General features: G+C 37.8%; 1 protein-coding gene across 5 annotated transcripts in view; it reads left to right on the top strand.

The window, feature by feature from the left end:
* CAB39L (calcium binding protein 39 like) overlaps window positions 1-18,880 on the top strand; it is a 144,183-nt gene that overhangs the window by 115,251 nt on the left and 10,052 nt on the right. For 4 of the 5 annotated variants that reach the window (XM_016205452.2, XM_016205451.2, XM_016205453.2 and 1 more), the window contains 3 exons: window positions 5,460-5,519; window positions 8,549-8,614; window positions 17,341-17,484. In XM_016205452.2, coding sequence (XP_016060938.1) covers window positions 5,460-5,519; window positions 8,549-8,614; window positions 17,341-17,484 — 270 coding nt within the window. The remainder of the gene's footprint in view (window positions 1-5,459; window positions 5,520-8,548; window positions 8,615-17,340; window positions 17,485-18,880) is intronic. The other variant, XM_016205454.2, reaches the window with a different exon arrangement.

Raw genomic sequence — 18,880 nt, 5'->3', positions numbered from 1 at the left:
TATCTTTAGACTAGGAATTTACTCAGCCTGTTCTGAGAAGTTTCCTTAAATCTGTTAAAAGGTTTATTAGCTCACATGGTGGCAGGAAGTGTGAGAGAGTGTTAGAGAGCAGAAAGACTCAAGAAAGGGAAGAGATTAGAGTGGAGCAGGAAGAAGGGGGAACTTAAGGAGAAGAAAACCTGACCAAGGGAAAGGGATGTGTGGTGTCCCCATGGAGGCAGGACCTGCAGGCCAGGCAGCTAGAGGGGCTTCCTGTGACTAAGAAAAGAGAACACTAGTGAGTGGACTACCCCCTAAAGATAGCCTGGTCACGGGGTAGGCAAGGCTGGGCAGCTGCCTGTGACACACTCCACAAAGGGAACCAAAATATCCCCAGAAATATAATGAAATGAGGAAAATTGAATTGATATGAACTGTCAAGGAGAATCCTATTTGAGGATGACAGTTTACTATGGTACTTCTGTTTTAGTAACAGGATGTGTAAGTTTCTTTGGGTCCAGGGCTGAATTGCCTGAGGCAGTAGAGCAAAGGAGCTGCAGTGCCATCGTCCCTAAAAGCTTGAGCCAAGTCTGAAATAAAATATCAATCTAGAATCTGGGTTTGTAGGAAAGATGGTCACAGGTCTGCTCAGGTTTCCCACATCTCCACCCAGTCTTGCCTGTTCCCCAGATTCTCCCTGAAATCAGGGTGGGGAGGAAGAGTCCATTCCTGGAAGTCTGGGACAGATGGAAAAGGGCAAGGGAAAGAAAGAGAAGGGAAGAAGGGGAAGTTAGGGAGAAGACAGAGATGTAAAGAAAGGAAGAAGAAAACTAGAAAGAACAGCAAAGAGGAAGGGGAAGGAAGAGGAAGGGAAGAAAAGGCTGGGGACGGACTCTAAGGAGAGTTGACTGGTGGGGGGAGGGGAGGGGAGGGGAGGGGAGGGGAGGGGAGGGGAGGGGAGGGGAGGGGAGGGGAGGGGAGGGGAGGGGAGGGGGACAGCAAACATGGACTTGTGCTCAGAGTGCTTTGGAACCCCAGGATCCTTTTCATTTCACAGGCCACTCAGTCTCACCCCACAAAACAAAATGGTACAGTGGCTACAGATGAACCCAATCCCCAATAGAATATATCTAGAGCACATGGTAAGAGAGGCCTTAGTGCATCCGATTTGAAGAATGACATTTAACACAGAGGATAATTCCATTTCTTTCTAGCAAAATGTCTGTGCCTAAGCATCTAAGGAGATGTTTTCTATTAATAGATACTGTAGTTCTATGTTTTCCCTTTTTATCTGATGATTGCTGTCATGGAAATAAGGCAGTTCCTTTTTTAAAAAAGCATAAGTAAGACTTCACAAATAATTATAAGCATAGTATAGATTTTAATGCAGGAAAAAGCAAATACAGATGAATATGTATTTTTGGAAATTTCCCCAAAGATTTTTCAACATTTAATAGAATAAACTATACTTGATAATAATGTCCTGCTATCATATGTTGAGCCCAATTTAATTTTTAGCACAATATTGAATCACAAATCTGATGTGTTGATTTGTATTTCAGCATATTTTTTGTTGAACTTAAAATCTAAATAACCAAAAAAGTTTTCTAGTATGCTGTCAACATTGGAAATGTCAATTTTCTATATTTTTCCAAAATTTTATGGTTAATATATGTAACAATGACCTTAAGTCACTTTTTTTAGCTGGTTTCTAGTGGTTTTGTTTGTTTACTTGGTTTGGTTTTAGTTTGGTTTTATATTAGTTTGGGCTTTTGTTTTTAACCTTTTAGACAAACCTCGTTTTGAGCTCCAAAATGACTATTGCCCAGTTTAGTCATTAAAATTTTAACATTGTTAATTTATGTTTTCATCATGGTATTGTCTATAAATTGTCCTTTCCCCAAAAAGATCTCTTACAACCACAGTGTTTTTCATCCCCCCTCTGAGAATTAGCATAATTGAAATGGTTTGAATTCCATCTGTCTGCCACCTGACTAGCTGTATGTCCTTGAGCAAGTTAGTTCATTTTTCTTATCTGTGTGATGAAAATACTTCTGCTTTCTGGAGTTGTGAAGATTAGAAATAACGTGTAAAGTACTTGGTGCATACACACACACCCTCAGCATGTAGTAAACCCTTAACAAATGCAGCTGCTGCTGGTGGATCTAGTATCATGTCCATGCCATTGTGTGTGTCTCTTAACTACACCCACTACTAAAATATCAACATTCCATTTGTTTTTAAAGCATAATACTTAAACTATGCAAAACTTAGACCTGTCAAACAGAATTGTTAGGATGTGGGATTAAAGAGTATATACCATTTCTAATAATTTTTTTAATTTGAACTTTATTTTTATTTCCAATTTTCTGCTTTTTCCTTTTTGGGTAAAATCCTAGCTAGTTTCTTTTTTCTCCCACTCAGTTATATGCTCTATAATAATTCTGCAATTATATTTGTCTATGTATTATGTGTATATATGCACTGTTTATATTCAGTAGGTTCTCAAATAACATCATTTCATTATAACATTGATGAGATGCTATAGGAACTGAACTTGTTTATGTCAGTTAGCCTATGGTAAAATTGTTTTTATTTTTGTTTTTTTGTGGGGTTTTTTGGTTAATTCTCACATGAGGATATTTTTTCCATTGATTTTTGGAGAGAGTGGAAGAAAGAGAGGGATGGGGGAGGGGAGACACATCAATTGGTTGCCTCCCACATGCCCCCCCACCCACCAGGGCAGGGAGTCGAACCTATAGCCCAGGTATGTGCCCTTGACCAGGATTCGAAGCTGAGACCCTTTCAGTGCGTGGGTGGAGGCTCTTTCCACTGAGCCACACCAGCCAGAGCAAAAATGGTTTTGTTTTAATGTAGTTTCACTTAAAGTCACAGAACCTATTAACAATGTTAAGTGAGGCCTTACTATATATACATAGTATAATCCCTCCAGTTTTGTGCATGTTCTGGTGTGACCCGCGACAGACGACCACCAGAGTTTGTGTTTGAATTTTTGGAGCCTTTATTAGCTGGCCAGCGGCTACAGTTGCAGCGTCTCACCCATGTAAGAGCCGAACTGCAGCCCCAACCCTCAGTTCTTCCCACATTTTATACTCAGTAACTACAAAGGCAACTACAGTAAAGGGGCTTCTAATAATTTGATAATTTGTTAGGTTGTCAGCTTTTGTAACATGAGACAAGGGGGGAACCTTAGTAACAGAAAAGGGATGATTTAAACACAATGTCTTACAATGAGTAATGGGGTTATGCTTGACTGGAGTGTGACTGGTTTGTTTTGTTTTTCTACAGGACTTCAGGGGGAGCGGTAATTATTGGGCTAGCTTGTCGGGCCTTGTCCTGTACAATAGGGATCTTTTTCTACCTTTACTGTTAGTTCCTTAAGTGTTCTTCTGGCCATGGTGGCCAGAACAATGCATACACTTATTATGTACATAAATGTTAGGGTATATCTATGAATATATAATATATACACGCAAGTGTAAGAGCATGTGTGTGAGAAAATACAAGTCATTTATTGGCTGTATCCATCATATGTAAGTGCAGGAGGAATTCTATCCTACCATATTCTTCTATTATTGAATTTTTAAGTTATTTCAAGTTTTTTCCCCTTAGAATTTGAAGGAGCTGCTTCTAACAGAACTCTCTCCTGATTCCTCTTTGATGTAACACTAATGTGTAGCAAACAGAAAATCTTTCCAGGCAGCATTCATTGGCAAAGTGCTTTTTGTATTGCTGCTGTTGCTGCATGTGCAGGCCCTGGGGCCCAGGGGGAGAGCATGGGCCTCACAGTAGAGGCTGACAACTTGTGGCAGGTGAAAAACTCCCATGGTGCATCAATTCTGTGTTGGGTCAGCTTAGAAAATCACTTATACTGCTCAGGAGCCTTAGGGAATGGATTGTCTGAAAACCAAGTATCCCAAGTATCTACCTAAAAATATTAGGGACCCCAAAGGATGCTGCGGGACTACCTTGTTCTCTCAGGGGTCCCCGATAGAGGAATAGCTTGAATTTTGACTTCAGACAGGCCCAGAATGAATCTCTGTAAAGGGTTCCCCCCAACCTTTTTTTTTTAAATCCTCACCCAAGTATGGTTTTTTTTATTGATTTTTATAGAGAGGAAGGGAGACAGAGAGAGAAGAAACATCGATGTGAGAGAGAAATATCGATCGGTTGCCTCCCATATGCACCTAACTGGGGATCAAACCCACAACCTAGGTATGTGCTCTGACTGGGAATTCAACCCACCACCTTTTGGTGTATGGATGTCGCTCCAAACAACTGAGCAACCCAGCCAAAGTGGTTTTTCCAACTTAAAATTCCAGTTCCAGAGCAGTACTAAATGTTCTATGGGGGAAAAAAGTATAACTGACAGGCCCAATGTCAATCAAGTTGTGACAATAAGTGATATGAAATGAAATTAATAGCCAGTATCACTGTTTTTGAACTTGAAAATTACAATGCAAAATGCTTTAAATATTTTACATTTTATTAAAATAGAAATAGGTGGGGTTTACCATTGCTGCTGCTGCCTTTATGAGACTATTGTGTGTATCTTCTATATGTTTCTAGGAAGTTTTAATTAAATATGTATTAAAGTATAAGAATTTATTTTGGAAAACTGTAAAATTTTTGTTAGGTTTTTAATTAAATTTTGCATGATACTTAAACAGGGTATTTAGTCTCTAAGCTTATAAAAGGGATTAATTAGGTGAGGCTTGTTTTCTTTCCACATTAAGGTGAATTAAGGATATGATTTAGGTGTGATTTGAAGACAGTCAAACGTTCCTTTATGCTTTTGTCCAGTTTTCTGAGAGTGATGTCTGTAATAAGATCAGGCTACTTGTCTTCAACTTTGAAAGGGTGCATTGTGCTACTTAGTAATTCACAGCCCATTAGCCCCAGAGCAGGACGATACTGAAATGGCCCTGCTAACTGTCATTCTTGTGCTTGCCAGCGTGCTAGGCAACTCTGTTTTAAAACTGGTTAAGAAAAAAAACCCAAAGGTTAAAATCCTTTAAAATCTCTGAACTTGTGAGATATAATTTTAGTTCGTTCAGAATTCTTTTTTTAAAAAATGATTAGTTATTAATGACACTTTTAAAAGATCATCGTAAACTTTATTTGAATATTATATCATTTGTACAATGTAGAGTTGTGGCTTGAAGAAATATACTGTAAACTCATCTCTAAAATATCATTTGTTTTAGTAATTACATTATTTCTATAATTTAATAATATGAATTTAAAACAAACACTTGTTTTTAACATGAAACAAACTTGTATTTCACATCTTAAACTAAGAATGGAAATAATTTTGTGATGTAAACAAAAATTTTCTTCTGAAAGTTTTATATGTTTCAAATTAATACACTTATTAAATCTTAGAAGGAAAAGACAGATTTTTAAAATTTATTTATTAGGTATGATAATTTTGTTTCACTTGGCTCTTCTTTCTCTAGGATTTACTAACCAGACATAAAGTGTTGGTAGCAGACTTCTTAGAACAAAATTATGACACTGTAAGTAGAAGTTATTTTTAAGCTTTTACCTCATTCTTTCTTCCCCTCCCTCCCTCTTAAATCTAGGAGCACTTATTCCTGTTTATGATCCACTGTAGAAACCAACAATATCAACCATACACCCAGTTTGTCTGTTGCCTGGAAGCCAGGTCATCGGGAAACCTTATGGAAAATTGGAGATGGCTTTCTCATTTTTCACATCTCTTCCTATTGTGCTCTGGAGCTCCAAGGAACAACTAGCACCTGCTCACTTTGATCTTGACTTAAGAGCACCCATGTTGCCCTTAAGAGCCAGTAGATAGCTCTTCCAAATGGAAGAACACCCCACCCTTACTAAGATAAATCATTTTACCTGGTTGATAATTAGTTTTACCTACTAGTAGAAATACCAAAATATTTCTGTTTCTAGCTCCCTTCTCTAATGGTGAATCCAGCTCATCCTTTTGCAATTTGGATGAAATGTGACAATTCTAGGAAGCTTTTCCTAATCACAACCTTACACACACACATACACTCACACACACACACACACACACACACACACACACCCCTTGGCTCCCTCACCAGCCCATCTCTCATTTTTTACATTGTATTATTATGGTGTGTCTGGATCTGACTGGCCTGTCCTTGAGCTCTCCAAGAGGCAGAACCTTATCTGTTGAACTCAGGGGTTCAGAATACAGTATAGACTTTTGAGTCCACTTGTTTGGCTTCAAGACCCAGCTCTCCCTCTTACTGACTGCATCACCCTGGGCAAGTTACTGTACCTACTTCAAAATAAAGATGTTAATCCCTACCTCACGGGATTGTGGTAGGAATTTGACAAGATTTAAAGTTTTTAGGATAGTACCATGGCAAGGCTCAGTATTAATTTTTATCATTATTACTTGTATCCCTAATATCTAACTTAGTGCCATACATTTGGTTGTATTCAATGAGTATTGAATGAACAGATCCATCCTAGAGCAGCTATGCTTTTGCTAAATATATAAGCAACAGAGACAGCATGATTAAAGTAGAACATATCACAAACCTAGAAGTGAAATTTTATAAGACTTGTTTCAGTATTGGTTCAGATGATCTAAACCAGTGCTCTTTAGTGAAATATAATGCAAGCCACCATGTATTTAAGCATTTCTAGTTAGCCACAGAAAAGGGTAAGAGGAAACATGACTCTGGGAGGATATGGACTACCCTGCCTGTCAGTATCCTATACTTCACACATCCAAATCACAGACATTAAACCATGTCTCTTGATTCACAAATTATTCACTAGTCTCCCTTTAAGATTAAGAATAAGCAGTATAATCATGAAATTAATATCCTAAAATTATCGAGAAAATATTCATGACATCAATTGGATACTTTGGTCTAAATGTAAAACATAAAGGGAGAATAATTCTTATTGCCAGTGGCATCCAAAAGCTTCAAGACTAAAAGAAAATGGCGTATTTTTAATCTAGGAAATGAACTGATTTATAGTTTGGTTGTTTGGTAATTATAGATGCTAGATGGAATGCTGAAGAAAGACTCATTAGATGTTACATTTATAATAAGTGAAAATAAAAGAGGTCTAAGATAGCTTATGACAAAACCTGTAGTATCAACTGCTAATCTTTTCTATAGAATGAGTGAAGTAAATGTGCAATAATACTTTGAAGTCAGGGATAATACACAACAGTTTGAGAGACCATGATCTCATTCTCTTTGACCCCTTATTTATCTAATTTTGTCTGTAGTCACTTCTTGTGTAATTTAGTAGTTTCGCAGATACTGAGCCACCTGTACTGGCCTGAACACTGGCTCTGAGAATGTATGTTCCCTCAAACATTTCATACTTCTTGAGTTTTTATATATATTAGCAATAAACAGCTAAACTGGAGCACATGATATATGACTCTAAAATAATGAAACTGTTAGCTTGGGAAGTCAAATCATACCTTATACATATATTTGCATTTTATAGTTGCAATTAAAACTTAACACAAAGTTTGTCCAATAAATTTAATGACCCACAATATCCTCATGTTTTGTGACAGAATAATAAATCCTTCATATAACAGTGTGTAGTTACTGTGACTAATGTGAGCTACACTCCGTTTATACTTTCACTTTCTTAATTCTCTCTCAGTAATTACCAACGGTGTGCACAGCTTGCCCTCATCACACACGTGTACACACACCTCCCTCACACTTGGCCCTTTGAGTACTGGGACTGTTTTGTACCTTCTTCAGCCCTTGGACACTCCAGCTTTCAGTTCTCTACTGGCCTTGCTCCTTCCACCCTAGTAATCTCTGAGTGTGTGTACAGATGGTGGGAGGTTGACGCTGAGCTTCCTGGCTGCTCGCTCCCTGAGTTGAACTGAAGGGCCTAAGTAATGATTGATGATCAGCCATATTAGGAAATGAGCCCCAAGCACCAGTGTCCCCCAGCCTCTGGGGAGAGTAGAAGTGCTCCAGAGAGGCTAGTTGGGATTAGCATTGCCATCTTGCAGCAACAGTAACCCTATTCTTCTACCTGTTCATGCTATGAATCTGACAATTTGATTATTTATGAGTTGCCAGGTGAAACCCTCAATGTATTTAAGCTTTCTCAAATTATTCATAGACTAATAGCTACCAGCAAGTCTACATAAACAGATTTATTTAATGTAGTATAAAATGAGTTGTCTTGCAACTCAATAGGTGTTTTATTCAAAATGATTTATTATAGTACTCAATTACTACATTTTTCTACTCTATTTCTAATTTGCAGAACTGAAATAAAATAGAGAATTATGTTTTTTGTATCACTTGACCTCCCTATCTCTTGGTGTCTTTGTATGTAAATGAGGATGGTGAAAGGGGAAACCTCCCAGTGGATAGTGGTGATCAGTCTGGGGTTAAGTACACAGAGGTAGAAAGCATGTAGCTGGGCTGTGCTGGGCTCAAGGGTTGGGGATTTACTTCTGAAGGAAGAAAGCAAGCAAACCTAATGCAGAGAAATAACTGCTGGCTTTACACTCTAATGTTTATTTTCTTTTCACTAGATTTTTGAAGACTATGAGAAATTGCTTCAGTCTGAGAATTATGTGACTAAGAGACAATCTATAAAGGTAATATCAGATTTAATTTAGAGTCTCCATAAATTGATATCTTGTTAGTAAATGATTAGTAAGCAAGTAAATACAGAAAAATTTAAGTATACTTTTTTGGAATTTGAGAAATGTTTTGTTACAACTATACTTTGTAGCAAAATAATGTAAGCGTCCTACCTCAACTACTTTTTAGAAGTAACAACATAAATAATAAGTATGTGCTAATACACAAAAAGGGTGTGTGTGTGTGTATGACCACACAGCATCTACAATTTGAGATTATATCTCCTATGAAATTCCTGCGAAAATGCCACTCTCTCATCATACTGGGAGCCCAGCAGAGCAGGGCTACATCTCTCTGTGAGTGGTCTTCCCTCCCTCAGTGAAAAATACCTGGAAGCAGCCATTTGTCCAGGAGGGACAGCTCTTGAGAGAATGGGGCTAGAGCTGCATCTCTGCCTTTCAGATTCTACTCAGATAAAGTAAACCCTTGATTTCACAGACCTCAATTTAACGGACTTCAGATTTAATGGACACAATTTCCGGTCCATATATCATGTGAAAATTAACACTCTGTTAATTTTAAAATGCTTTTAACCAAGATTTGTTTATAATTAAATTAATGGGTTCTCTTTTTTTGTTATTCATTCATTGTTATTTTTAACAAATTTTAACAAATAAACCATATATTGGGGAAAAATACTAGTAATTTTGCTGACATAAATAAATATTACATATCACCCTATTTTTGCTCAGTGATTAGAGTGTCAGCCTGCTGGCACACCGAAGGGCCCAGGGTTCGATTCTTGGTCAAAGGCTCCAACCTAGGTTTCAGTTCCCCTCCCCACCCCCAGTCAGGGCGCCTGTGAGAGACAACCAATCTATGTATCTCTTTCACATCACTGTTTCTCTTTCTGTCTCTCTCTCTTTCTCTCTCCCTCCCTTTCTCCCTTCTGCTCTCTCTCTGAAAAGCAATGAAAATATATATATATATACTATATTACATATCTACAGTTACAGTCTACATATTTAAATCCAAGAGTCACCACTTGTAAACAGTGTTTGGCGAATGATTAGCACGTGATCATACCGAATAGCATGTGCTAATTGGTTCTGTTGTCACCTGGCATGACTTTCTGCAGCAGTTTTGTTGGTTGGTTGGCTGTTGTTTTTTTAATATATCTTTATTGATTTCAGAGAGAGGAAGGAAGGGAGGAGAGAGAGAGAAACATTAATGATGAGAGAGTCATCATTGATCAGCTGCTTCCTGCACACCCCCAACTGGGGATCGAGCCCACAGCCGGGGCATGTGCCCTGACCGAGAATCAAACCACAATCTCCTGGATCCTAGGTCGATGCTCAACTGGTGAGCCACGCCCGGCCGGGCTCTTCAGCGGTTTTAATGCCTGCCTGCTGATGTTCCCACGTGCACTAAGCCATGTTCCAGCTGTGTGCATCTGTTTACTTGTGGTGACTGGTAAATGCGCACATTTACTAGACCTATTTGGTATAAATTTAAAATTACACTAATACATATAGAAAATTTTTCTGTGAAATTAAACTTTTCATACATACTTAATTTTAATTATATAAATGTGTCTACATTAAATAAAAACAGGTAAGCTAATTTGTCAGTTTGTTAGCATATGCATTCAGAAAACCTACTTTATTATATAATAGACTTTCAGTTTTAACGTACACCCCCTCACCTGAATTAGTCTGTTATATTGAGGTTTTACTGTATTCAAACGAATGTTTTTGGCAGATAATACTTGGCTGTTTTTTGTCAAGCAATTTGTATGATGTTTGAGCTTACTAAGTATCACTCATTTTTATGTTTGGATGACATTCATAGAACAATGCATTTGTTTCTAAATATTGTATAGCTTTAAGCTAAAGCCATAAATTAAATCTATTTCATACCACATTTTTATAAATTCACTTTACCCATGATTTTGCATCGGCCGTGACCTGCTTTCCCTTCTATTTGTGCCCTCACTGCTCCAGCTTCATCCATGGAGGAGAGGTCAGTGTACTGTTTTCAGCCAGTCACTCAGCACTCTTTATTGATTTCCCTTTGAGTGAAAACCCAGACAAGGTGATCCATGTAGGAAAAATACCATGCTGCTTTCCTTGCTGGAGCTCGGCATGATGAGACCAAGCTCTAGGCAAAGGCAATGACGTTAATGCCGTGCTCTCCCATGTCCAGAAAGCTTGTTAAAAGCAGTTGAAGATATAGATACATCCTATTGCTACAGCCATGTACCTACGGAACAGAATTTCTTATTTGCAAGGGGTTCCACAAGAACAGCCAAAACACAGAACTTGTCCATATCACAAGACATAGTCTCCCTGGGAGGGAAGTGGAAATTGAAACAGTAAACAGAGGTGACATTGGTCTGAAGGGCCAAAACATAGGAAATTGCTCATAAATTTTCAAATCTTTACTCTTTTCAGTGGGAATCTGGGCCAAAGTAGAGACGTTTGTTATGAACTAAGGTGACAATGTAATTGGGATCTAAAAGCTGAGGGACAAAGACTTTAGAATTATCCCTATTCCATTTTCAGCAGTGACAAGAACTGGTGACAGAAATTTATCTTTAGCTAGGTAGGGTCTTAGACAGTGATAAAGCTGGCGGTTTTTTATTTAAACATCCCCCTTCTGGACCTCCTTCCTGCGTCTCCTTCCCCACTCTCCTATCATCTCCTCCTACCCAGGTGCCTGCTACCTCATTCTCTTCTCAAGATGTCTTCAGCCCCACCTTGTCCTGTTCCCTTGTTAATATTTGTAAAGTGGTTAGAGCAGAGCTTAACCCATGGTAGGAAATAGATATGTTTGTTGAATAAAATAAAAAGAAATTTTATAAGTAAATATTCATCATTATTATCCCCAGAGTTCAGTCTCTGGACTGTGTTGATCAATTCTAAATAAATAATTGGGACCAGGGTGTGAATTAGACTTATTCTTACCAGGATGCATTTGCATTTAAAAATAGAAGCCTGTTAATACAGTGGGTGTGTGATTGGTACAGTAGGTCATACAAATTTGGTGGGTAGCAAAGGGAAGCGAGGAAGATTCATTCCTCACTGCTGTTTGCTGTCACCGGGCTCTCCCCTACCCAGCCGCCCTCTTCACGTGGTTCTCCAGTTAGAGACCTCTGCACTGCTCCCAGTGACGCCGGCTGTGGCCAGAAGCAGCTGAGTTTTGGTATCTGGTATTGAAACTCCCCTCTTTCAAACTGATTGTTTCCTATTGATTTACAGATGCCTCAGCCTACTCATAAGGCCTCTTTCTTATTCTTTACTAATCCACCCAGACTTACTACACTGGTTGCTATTCCTGCCTAAAATCCTTTACAGTTAAGTGTCTTGAAAATATTTGATGTACAATATGATAAAACCAAACACTGGTTGGATGGGGGGCAGGGCTAGTAAAAGGCAGATAATGCAGAAATTGTTAAAATGATTACTGAAGAGTTGGCTTTTTTGAATGCCACATTATAGGCAGAGACTTGCTAAAATGGTCTTGTATCACTCTATTCAAGGAAAGAGCTCATTAAATACTGTTTATTGTTTTCTTCAACAGAAAAGCATTGTTTTGAAGAGCTCTGCTTGTGCGCTGTTGGTTTTTCCTTTTGGAAATTAGATGTGTGGGTAGCAGCGGTATGTTCTATTTTAGCATAACCTAGTTTATGTCTCTGGATTCTGTAATATTTCCTCAAGTAATAGACTATATTAAAGCTAGGTGTTTCATGAAAGGGCAGTGTATGAAAGCAGCTCCCAAATGCTAGAAGGAGCCAACGTGCCAAAACACGAGGCCAAGGCCAGCTGTCAGTTATAAAGCGAACTTAAAGAAAGTGGCCTCCGGCAGCAGCGACACAAATGGATCCCATGCCTTCCACTCCACCCCCACCCCACCCCACCCCCAGACTCTGTATGTTATAGCTAAAAGCAGTGAGAATGCGTGGATGAGCAAAGAGATCAGGTGCCCAGAGGCTTTGGTGCGCGGACTAGTAAAAGAAACATGGAGAGCGCCTCAACCTGGACAGAGAATTGATGTGAGTCCTGTGAACAGCCCTGAGCTCTGGTACCTATTCCAGAGCCTCCACAGGGAAGCGAAGGAGGTTAACGGGGCCTGGGACCACCCAGATATCAAGACAGTGGGTTAGCTTTAAGATGGAGTCACTTACATTCCTCACACTATTTTCTGATTCCAAAGTAGTTGCTGCCTCTCCTGCCTTTTGTTAATCATGTTCTAAATTTTCCTAAACTATTTTAGGGAGCTTAGGTTACTAGTGTCAATAAAAAATAATTAACAGAGAAATTCTTTTCCCTCATGTGACAGAGCTTAGAAATGTTTCTTATTTTCTTCAGGGACCTGACATTTAATTACTAGCAAGAAAGATTATAATTCAAAAGAGCCTTGGTGGAATTTGGGAGGGGTTTGGACTCCGGTTAGTTTCGTTAAAACCCTAAGGTTTAAAAAAAAAAATTTACATCTACTTGATGTGCATGGTTTTACTGTATAATATGAAGCCTGTAAAATAAAATTTAAGGAAGTAAAAATATAACTTTTTCCATTTACTTAGTACAGCATTGCTTTAGAATACTTTGTATTATAATGAAATGTAGTATTTTGTCACTGTTGGTATTAATTAAAATAGATTAACACTTAATGGCTAAAAGATTCAGTGTTGTTAGCCAAATGATTTAACACAATTGTTTCAAAAAAGTAGTGAAATTATATTAGCAAAGGATGGACATCCCCGTGTAATAAAAACTGAAGTGATTTAATCTGAATTTAACTCATAAACATCATGTCAGCAAATGTTTATTGAATGTGTGTGTGCAAATTTTAAGGGTTATTTTGTTTGTTTTTTGTCAGTCCTCAGCCGAGGATATTTTTTCCATTGAGAGCAGAAGGGAGGGATGGGGGAAGAGAGAGAGAGTAACATGGATGTGAGAGAGACTCATCTATTGGTGCGAACTTGCAACTCAGGTGTGTGCCCTTGACCAGGAATCAAACCTGTGACCCTTCTGTGCACAGGCCGATGCTCTAACCACCCAACCACAACAGGGCAAGGGTTAGTTTTTTTAATTTCTTTGTTGCTCAAAGACCTTTTGATATGTGTATGTGCATATGATGTATATGTATTTTAATATGTGATATAGATTATATTTGATTATGTATTTTTATAGAAATGTATTTTTAGATATATATCTGTATACAAGATATGTCTATATAGACAGCCCTATAAAAAAGCCCTGTGTGTATATATATATACCTCTACACACACATCTTATATACATACATTTTATAAAGATATATATACACATATACATGTATATAACTTAGAAGCCTCTTGTCAGCTTTATAACCCAGAAGTGGTTGGTTGCTTTTGTTTTGTTTTGTTTTGTTTTGTTTTGTTTTGTTTGTTATTTGTTTTGTTTTTTTGAGCGTCTGGGAACCATCTTATTGAACTGTAAACATCTAAAGAGTTAGCGCACCTAATCTCCCTGTCACCAGGGGAGTTTAACCTGGGTGCTTCTCTCCAAACTGTATACATTTTTTGTTAGAGAGGTAAGAAAGGTTTTATTATGCTCTTTATTTGTTGGATAAAGGCAATTAGCTAAAACAAAGAGCTACCTCAATGGCCAGGTGAATTTAGGGTGAACTATGAAAGAGTGCACAGCAAATAATGCTGTCAAGTCCTCTCACAGCAGGGCAGTTTACCTTTTATATTGAGGATATATGTATTTAACAATTGTAGCTCCTTGGCTGTGTAAATAAGGTAGGTTTTTATCTGTCTTTTTCATGATTACCTACAGTGTTTTGCTTTGGATATGCTTATTGAGTAATTAAACTGCTTTCTTTCTAAATTTTGTTGAGAAGATTCTGTGGTAATAGAACTTTATTTCCCCAACACTATCCACGTTCATCACCCAAGCTGTGAAGGGAACAAACACAAACAAGGTTTCATACATGCCCTCGTGGAGCTTACATTCTAAAGAGGCTCACAAGTAACTCTGTACTGCAAGGCAGTGTGAGTACAGCTGGGAAAAACAAAGAGCATAAAGGTGATAGAGGAGATTCAGCGTGTGAGAAAGTCAAACTCATAGAAACAGAAGGTAGAATGGTGGTTACCATGGGCTGGAGGGTAGGGGAAATGGGAAGATACTGATCAATGGGTACAAACTTTCAGCTGAAAGATAAATAAGGTTTGGGGATCTAATGTACGGCATGGTGATTATAGTTAACAATACTGTACTGTATACTTGAAAGTTGTTGAGAGTAGATCTTAAGCATTCTCCCCATACACTGGAAAAAAGGGATAACTCTGAGGTGGTGGGTATATTAACATGACCATGGTCAGTATTTCACAGTGTATCCGTAAATGAAATCATCCTGATATACACTTTAAATGTATACTATTTTGTCAGTTATATCTAAATAAAGCTGGGGGTTGGGGGCATGGAGCAAGGGAAATAAGGCATAGAGTCAGGAGAATAAGGAAGACTAAGTGAGGGAGCTGAGGAGAGGAAGCAGTAGGAATGACTTCAGATCACAGAGGGCTTTCAGTGCCAGCCACAGGAATCTAGACGTTTGTTTGTTCGTTCACTTTATAAGTGGAATTAGTAACATGAATAAGGCTGATCTTCAGGAAGATCTCTTTGACATAACATGCAGAATGGATTGGATTGGGTGAAGACTGCAGAAAAGACCATTTGCATGCTGCCATTTGCAGTCATCCAGATGAAAGGCATTGAGGGTTTGAATGAGGGTACTGGCAGTAAAAATGGAATGAAAGATGTTTGAGGCCCTTAGAAAATTGGCAGATCTTGGATGGAGATTTGATGTGAGGAGCAAGGGAAAGAAAGGAGCTGAGGTAAATTTCAACACTCTGCCATAAGGAACTGGCAGATCTGATGTCATTAACAAAGAGAAAAGAGAGAATTGGTTTTAGAGACATTGAGTGTGATAGGCCAGAAAACTGTTTGGCTGGGCCTGCCTGGTGGCAGTTAGGAATGTGGGTATGGAATTTAGGAAAGAAATTGAGACTAGAAATGTAGATTTGAGAGACACCTTCCCAGGTGTTATAGTTGAAGCCACGGGCTTAGATTTGACAGGATTCCTGCATATGTAGTGCAGAAGGAAGGGGAGTCGGTAACAGAGGCAGCAAAGGAATACCCTACAAGGGTTAAGAAACCAGAAGAATGAAATGGCCTTGAAACCAAAAGCAAAGAAAGTTTCCAGAAGAATGTTCAGTTAGCTTTAGATGCTGCAAAGAGATTAAGGAAGATGAAGATCAAAGATTTACATGATTGCCGTTCCGTGTGTATATGACTAACTGGTGACCTTCTAACACACAAACAGTGCTCATCATTTTCTATGTTTAACAAACATTATTTTTGTGCACTGAAATAACTTAAAGGTGTGTATTTCTCATTTGTTAAATAGACAAAAGATGCGTCACAGGCAAAGCTGTTGTTCACTGGCAGCCAGACACACACACACAACCCCCCTGCATACACACCTGGGGTTCTGTTGTTAGACTGCATGTTATAGACGGCTAATCCTCAGTTTCATGTGCTTTCTCCTTCCATCCAGAACTTCTGGAAACACATGTGCAATGTATTACTAATCTGGGGCATCCAGAAAAATTCCAGTAAATAGGAGAATTGGAAAATAAATATATCACATATAAGATTATGTGAAGGGTACATTTCACCTGCCTGGTTGCCAGAGCTTTAGGAATTGCTACCACTACAGTGAGAATACAAATTTATGAGATGAAGCAGCAGCACATTCAACTATTCTTACTTTTAGTATTTTTATTTTGTTTTAAAGTGTCTTAGTCTGTTCTAGCTGCTATAACACAATACCATAGACTAGGTGGCTTAAATAAGAAATATTTGTTTCTCATAGTTCTGGAGGCTGGGAAGTTCAAGATTAAGATGCCAGCAGTAAGAGAGCTCTCTGGGGTCTCTTTCATTAGAGCACCAGTTCCACTCATGATGACTTCACCCTCATGTCCTAACCTCTTAAAGACCCCTTCTTTTAATACCATCACATTGGGGTTAGGATTTCAACATGTAGATTTTGGAGGGGACCCAAGCATTCAATTTATAACATGGAGTAATACTGCATTTTGAGAACTATTAATTTGTCACTAAAAAATGTTTAGCTTTACATTTTTATAAAAATGTGCTGTACATGTTAAACTTCACTTGGATTCAGAGTCATGGTATTTTTCTGATTATAAATCAAGTTTTGTAATAAAAATTAGGTTATGTAAAGTGACTTTTATTTTTCCCCTGTTTTTCCCCAGTAAGCTACTAGAGAGTACATTAATTTAGGTAAGGGACCTATAATTGTAGAGTCAATTTTATTATTCTTATCGTACCTCAAGATAATTTAGTCAATGAAAATAATAAATTAGTTTCTGGCTAGCTGTGGATGAGAGCTACAGAGAGAGCTTTTTTAATCTGCAGCAATGATTGGCTTAAAAAATAGATTTAGAAATGCATTAAGTACTCACTTTAACAAAACTATAAGAAGCTTAAATTAACTTAATAACTACTGCTTTCATGCCTGTGCTGAGGTACTTAAGTACTCTCAATTTTTTTCATGTCATCACTCTAAACTCACATTTATATTTTGTTTTTCAGTGAGAAGTGAGGTATATTTTGAATAAGATGGCTCTCAGATTATAAAATTGATTTTTTGTTTTGTTCTTTTATAGCTGCTGGGTGAACTGATTTTGGACAGACACAACTTTGCCATTATGACGAAGTATGTCAGCAAGCCAGAGAACCTCAAACTGATGATGAACCTCCTTCGAGATAAAAGTCCCAACATTCAGTTTGAAGCCTTTCATGTCTTTAAGGTAAAGTGTAAGCTACAGAAATAAAGTGGGCATTTGTTTTCCAGCTTCAAGTGGCAAACACCCTACTTTTTATTCTCCTTTAAATTTGGAAAGAAAATTAAATAGGCAGTCTTTTGTTTTGCATGACTTAGGTGAAATTTTAGAGTTATTTTAATGAATGCCCATTTCTTTCTAAAAGGTTTTCTAACTAATCCCTACCTCTAAATATTTTCTTTTTTTCTTTTTTTCACTGAGAAAATAGGTGGACACTGTTCCCCAAAAGTTACTAAAATAATCAGTGACTAAGCTAGAACCCAAATCCTGAGTGTGAGAACTTGAATGCTTTGCTCTCTGCCTTAAGTGTTTCTTTGAACCTTAAATGAAGCACTGAAGAAATACTTGGGTACTACTCACTTTTATTACTTATTCAGAAATATTTTTGTAAATGCATTTTCCTATGAAAGAAAACTAGCCCCTGAAATACCTGCTATCTCTTCCTAATACTTTTTTTTTAGTGTGAGTAATAAAATGACCTCCTAGAAACTTTAGACAATAGATTTTTGTAGATTAGGGTTGGGGAGAAAAATCAAGTCTATAATCCCATATTCTTACTAACTATTGTAAAGATTTTAGTAAATTTTATTTTCCTGTGCACATATTAGAAGGTTTTTTTGCTCCAGCTGTGTTCACATTATATACAAAAATGATACCCTGATTTTATCACTGAATGCTATACCATCAGTAAACATTAATTCATTGTCATTATACATCATTTTTAGAGCCAGTAGTTTTATTGACATCATAGTTTATCATTTGGTATATTTATTCTAGTTTACTTAAATATTCTTGTGTCATTTATATTTAGGTTATTTCCATTTCTCCCTACAGTGGGTAACATTGCAATGAGTATTTTATGTATCCAGCTAAGGTTGGTTTTTTTACATATTTAGTATTATTTTCTTAGGATATATATCTAGAGTAGAATTAAGGGTTCAGAGAATTCTAGGCTTTTTAAATTCTTTATAATATATACTCATTAATTAAATTCATCAGTCTATAGACGTAAACATGGCAGTTTATAAGGTATGTTATTGTTGCTTTGAGAGGTAACAAAAAAAGTTTAATCCATTTTTCAGCCACCAAATCTTCATTGTCCAAAAAGTCAATAGAACAATTTAAATCCAAAATTAAAGCACCAGGGACATACAGGAAGAACTTAATTTTCTGGCTCAGTGTGAGGACTGGAGGGGCAGCTTTCTTTCAGACAGATGTGCTGGCAGAAGCCATTGGTCCTTTGTTGAGCCTTCAGGCTCAGGCCGGTACCAAGTCTGAGTCTCCATCAACCTGGCTAAAACCTTTTGCCCCACTCTGGTGATTCCCTGCCCCACCCAACTTGCAGGCCCACTCAAGCCACTTC

Source organism: Miniopterus natalensis, chromosome 2 (assembly GCF_054644295.1).
Source record: "Miniopterus natalensis isolate mMinNat1 chromosome 2, mMinNat1.hap1, whole genome shotgun sequence".
Taxonomy (NCBI): domain Eukaryota; kingdom Metazoa; phylum Chordata; class Mammalia; order Chiroptera; family Miniopteridae; genus Miniopterus; species Miniopterus natalensis.
The sequence above is the reverse complement of the archived record's forward strand: the minus strand, read 5'-3'. Positions and strand labels throughout refer to the sequence as shown.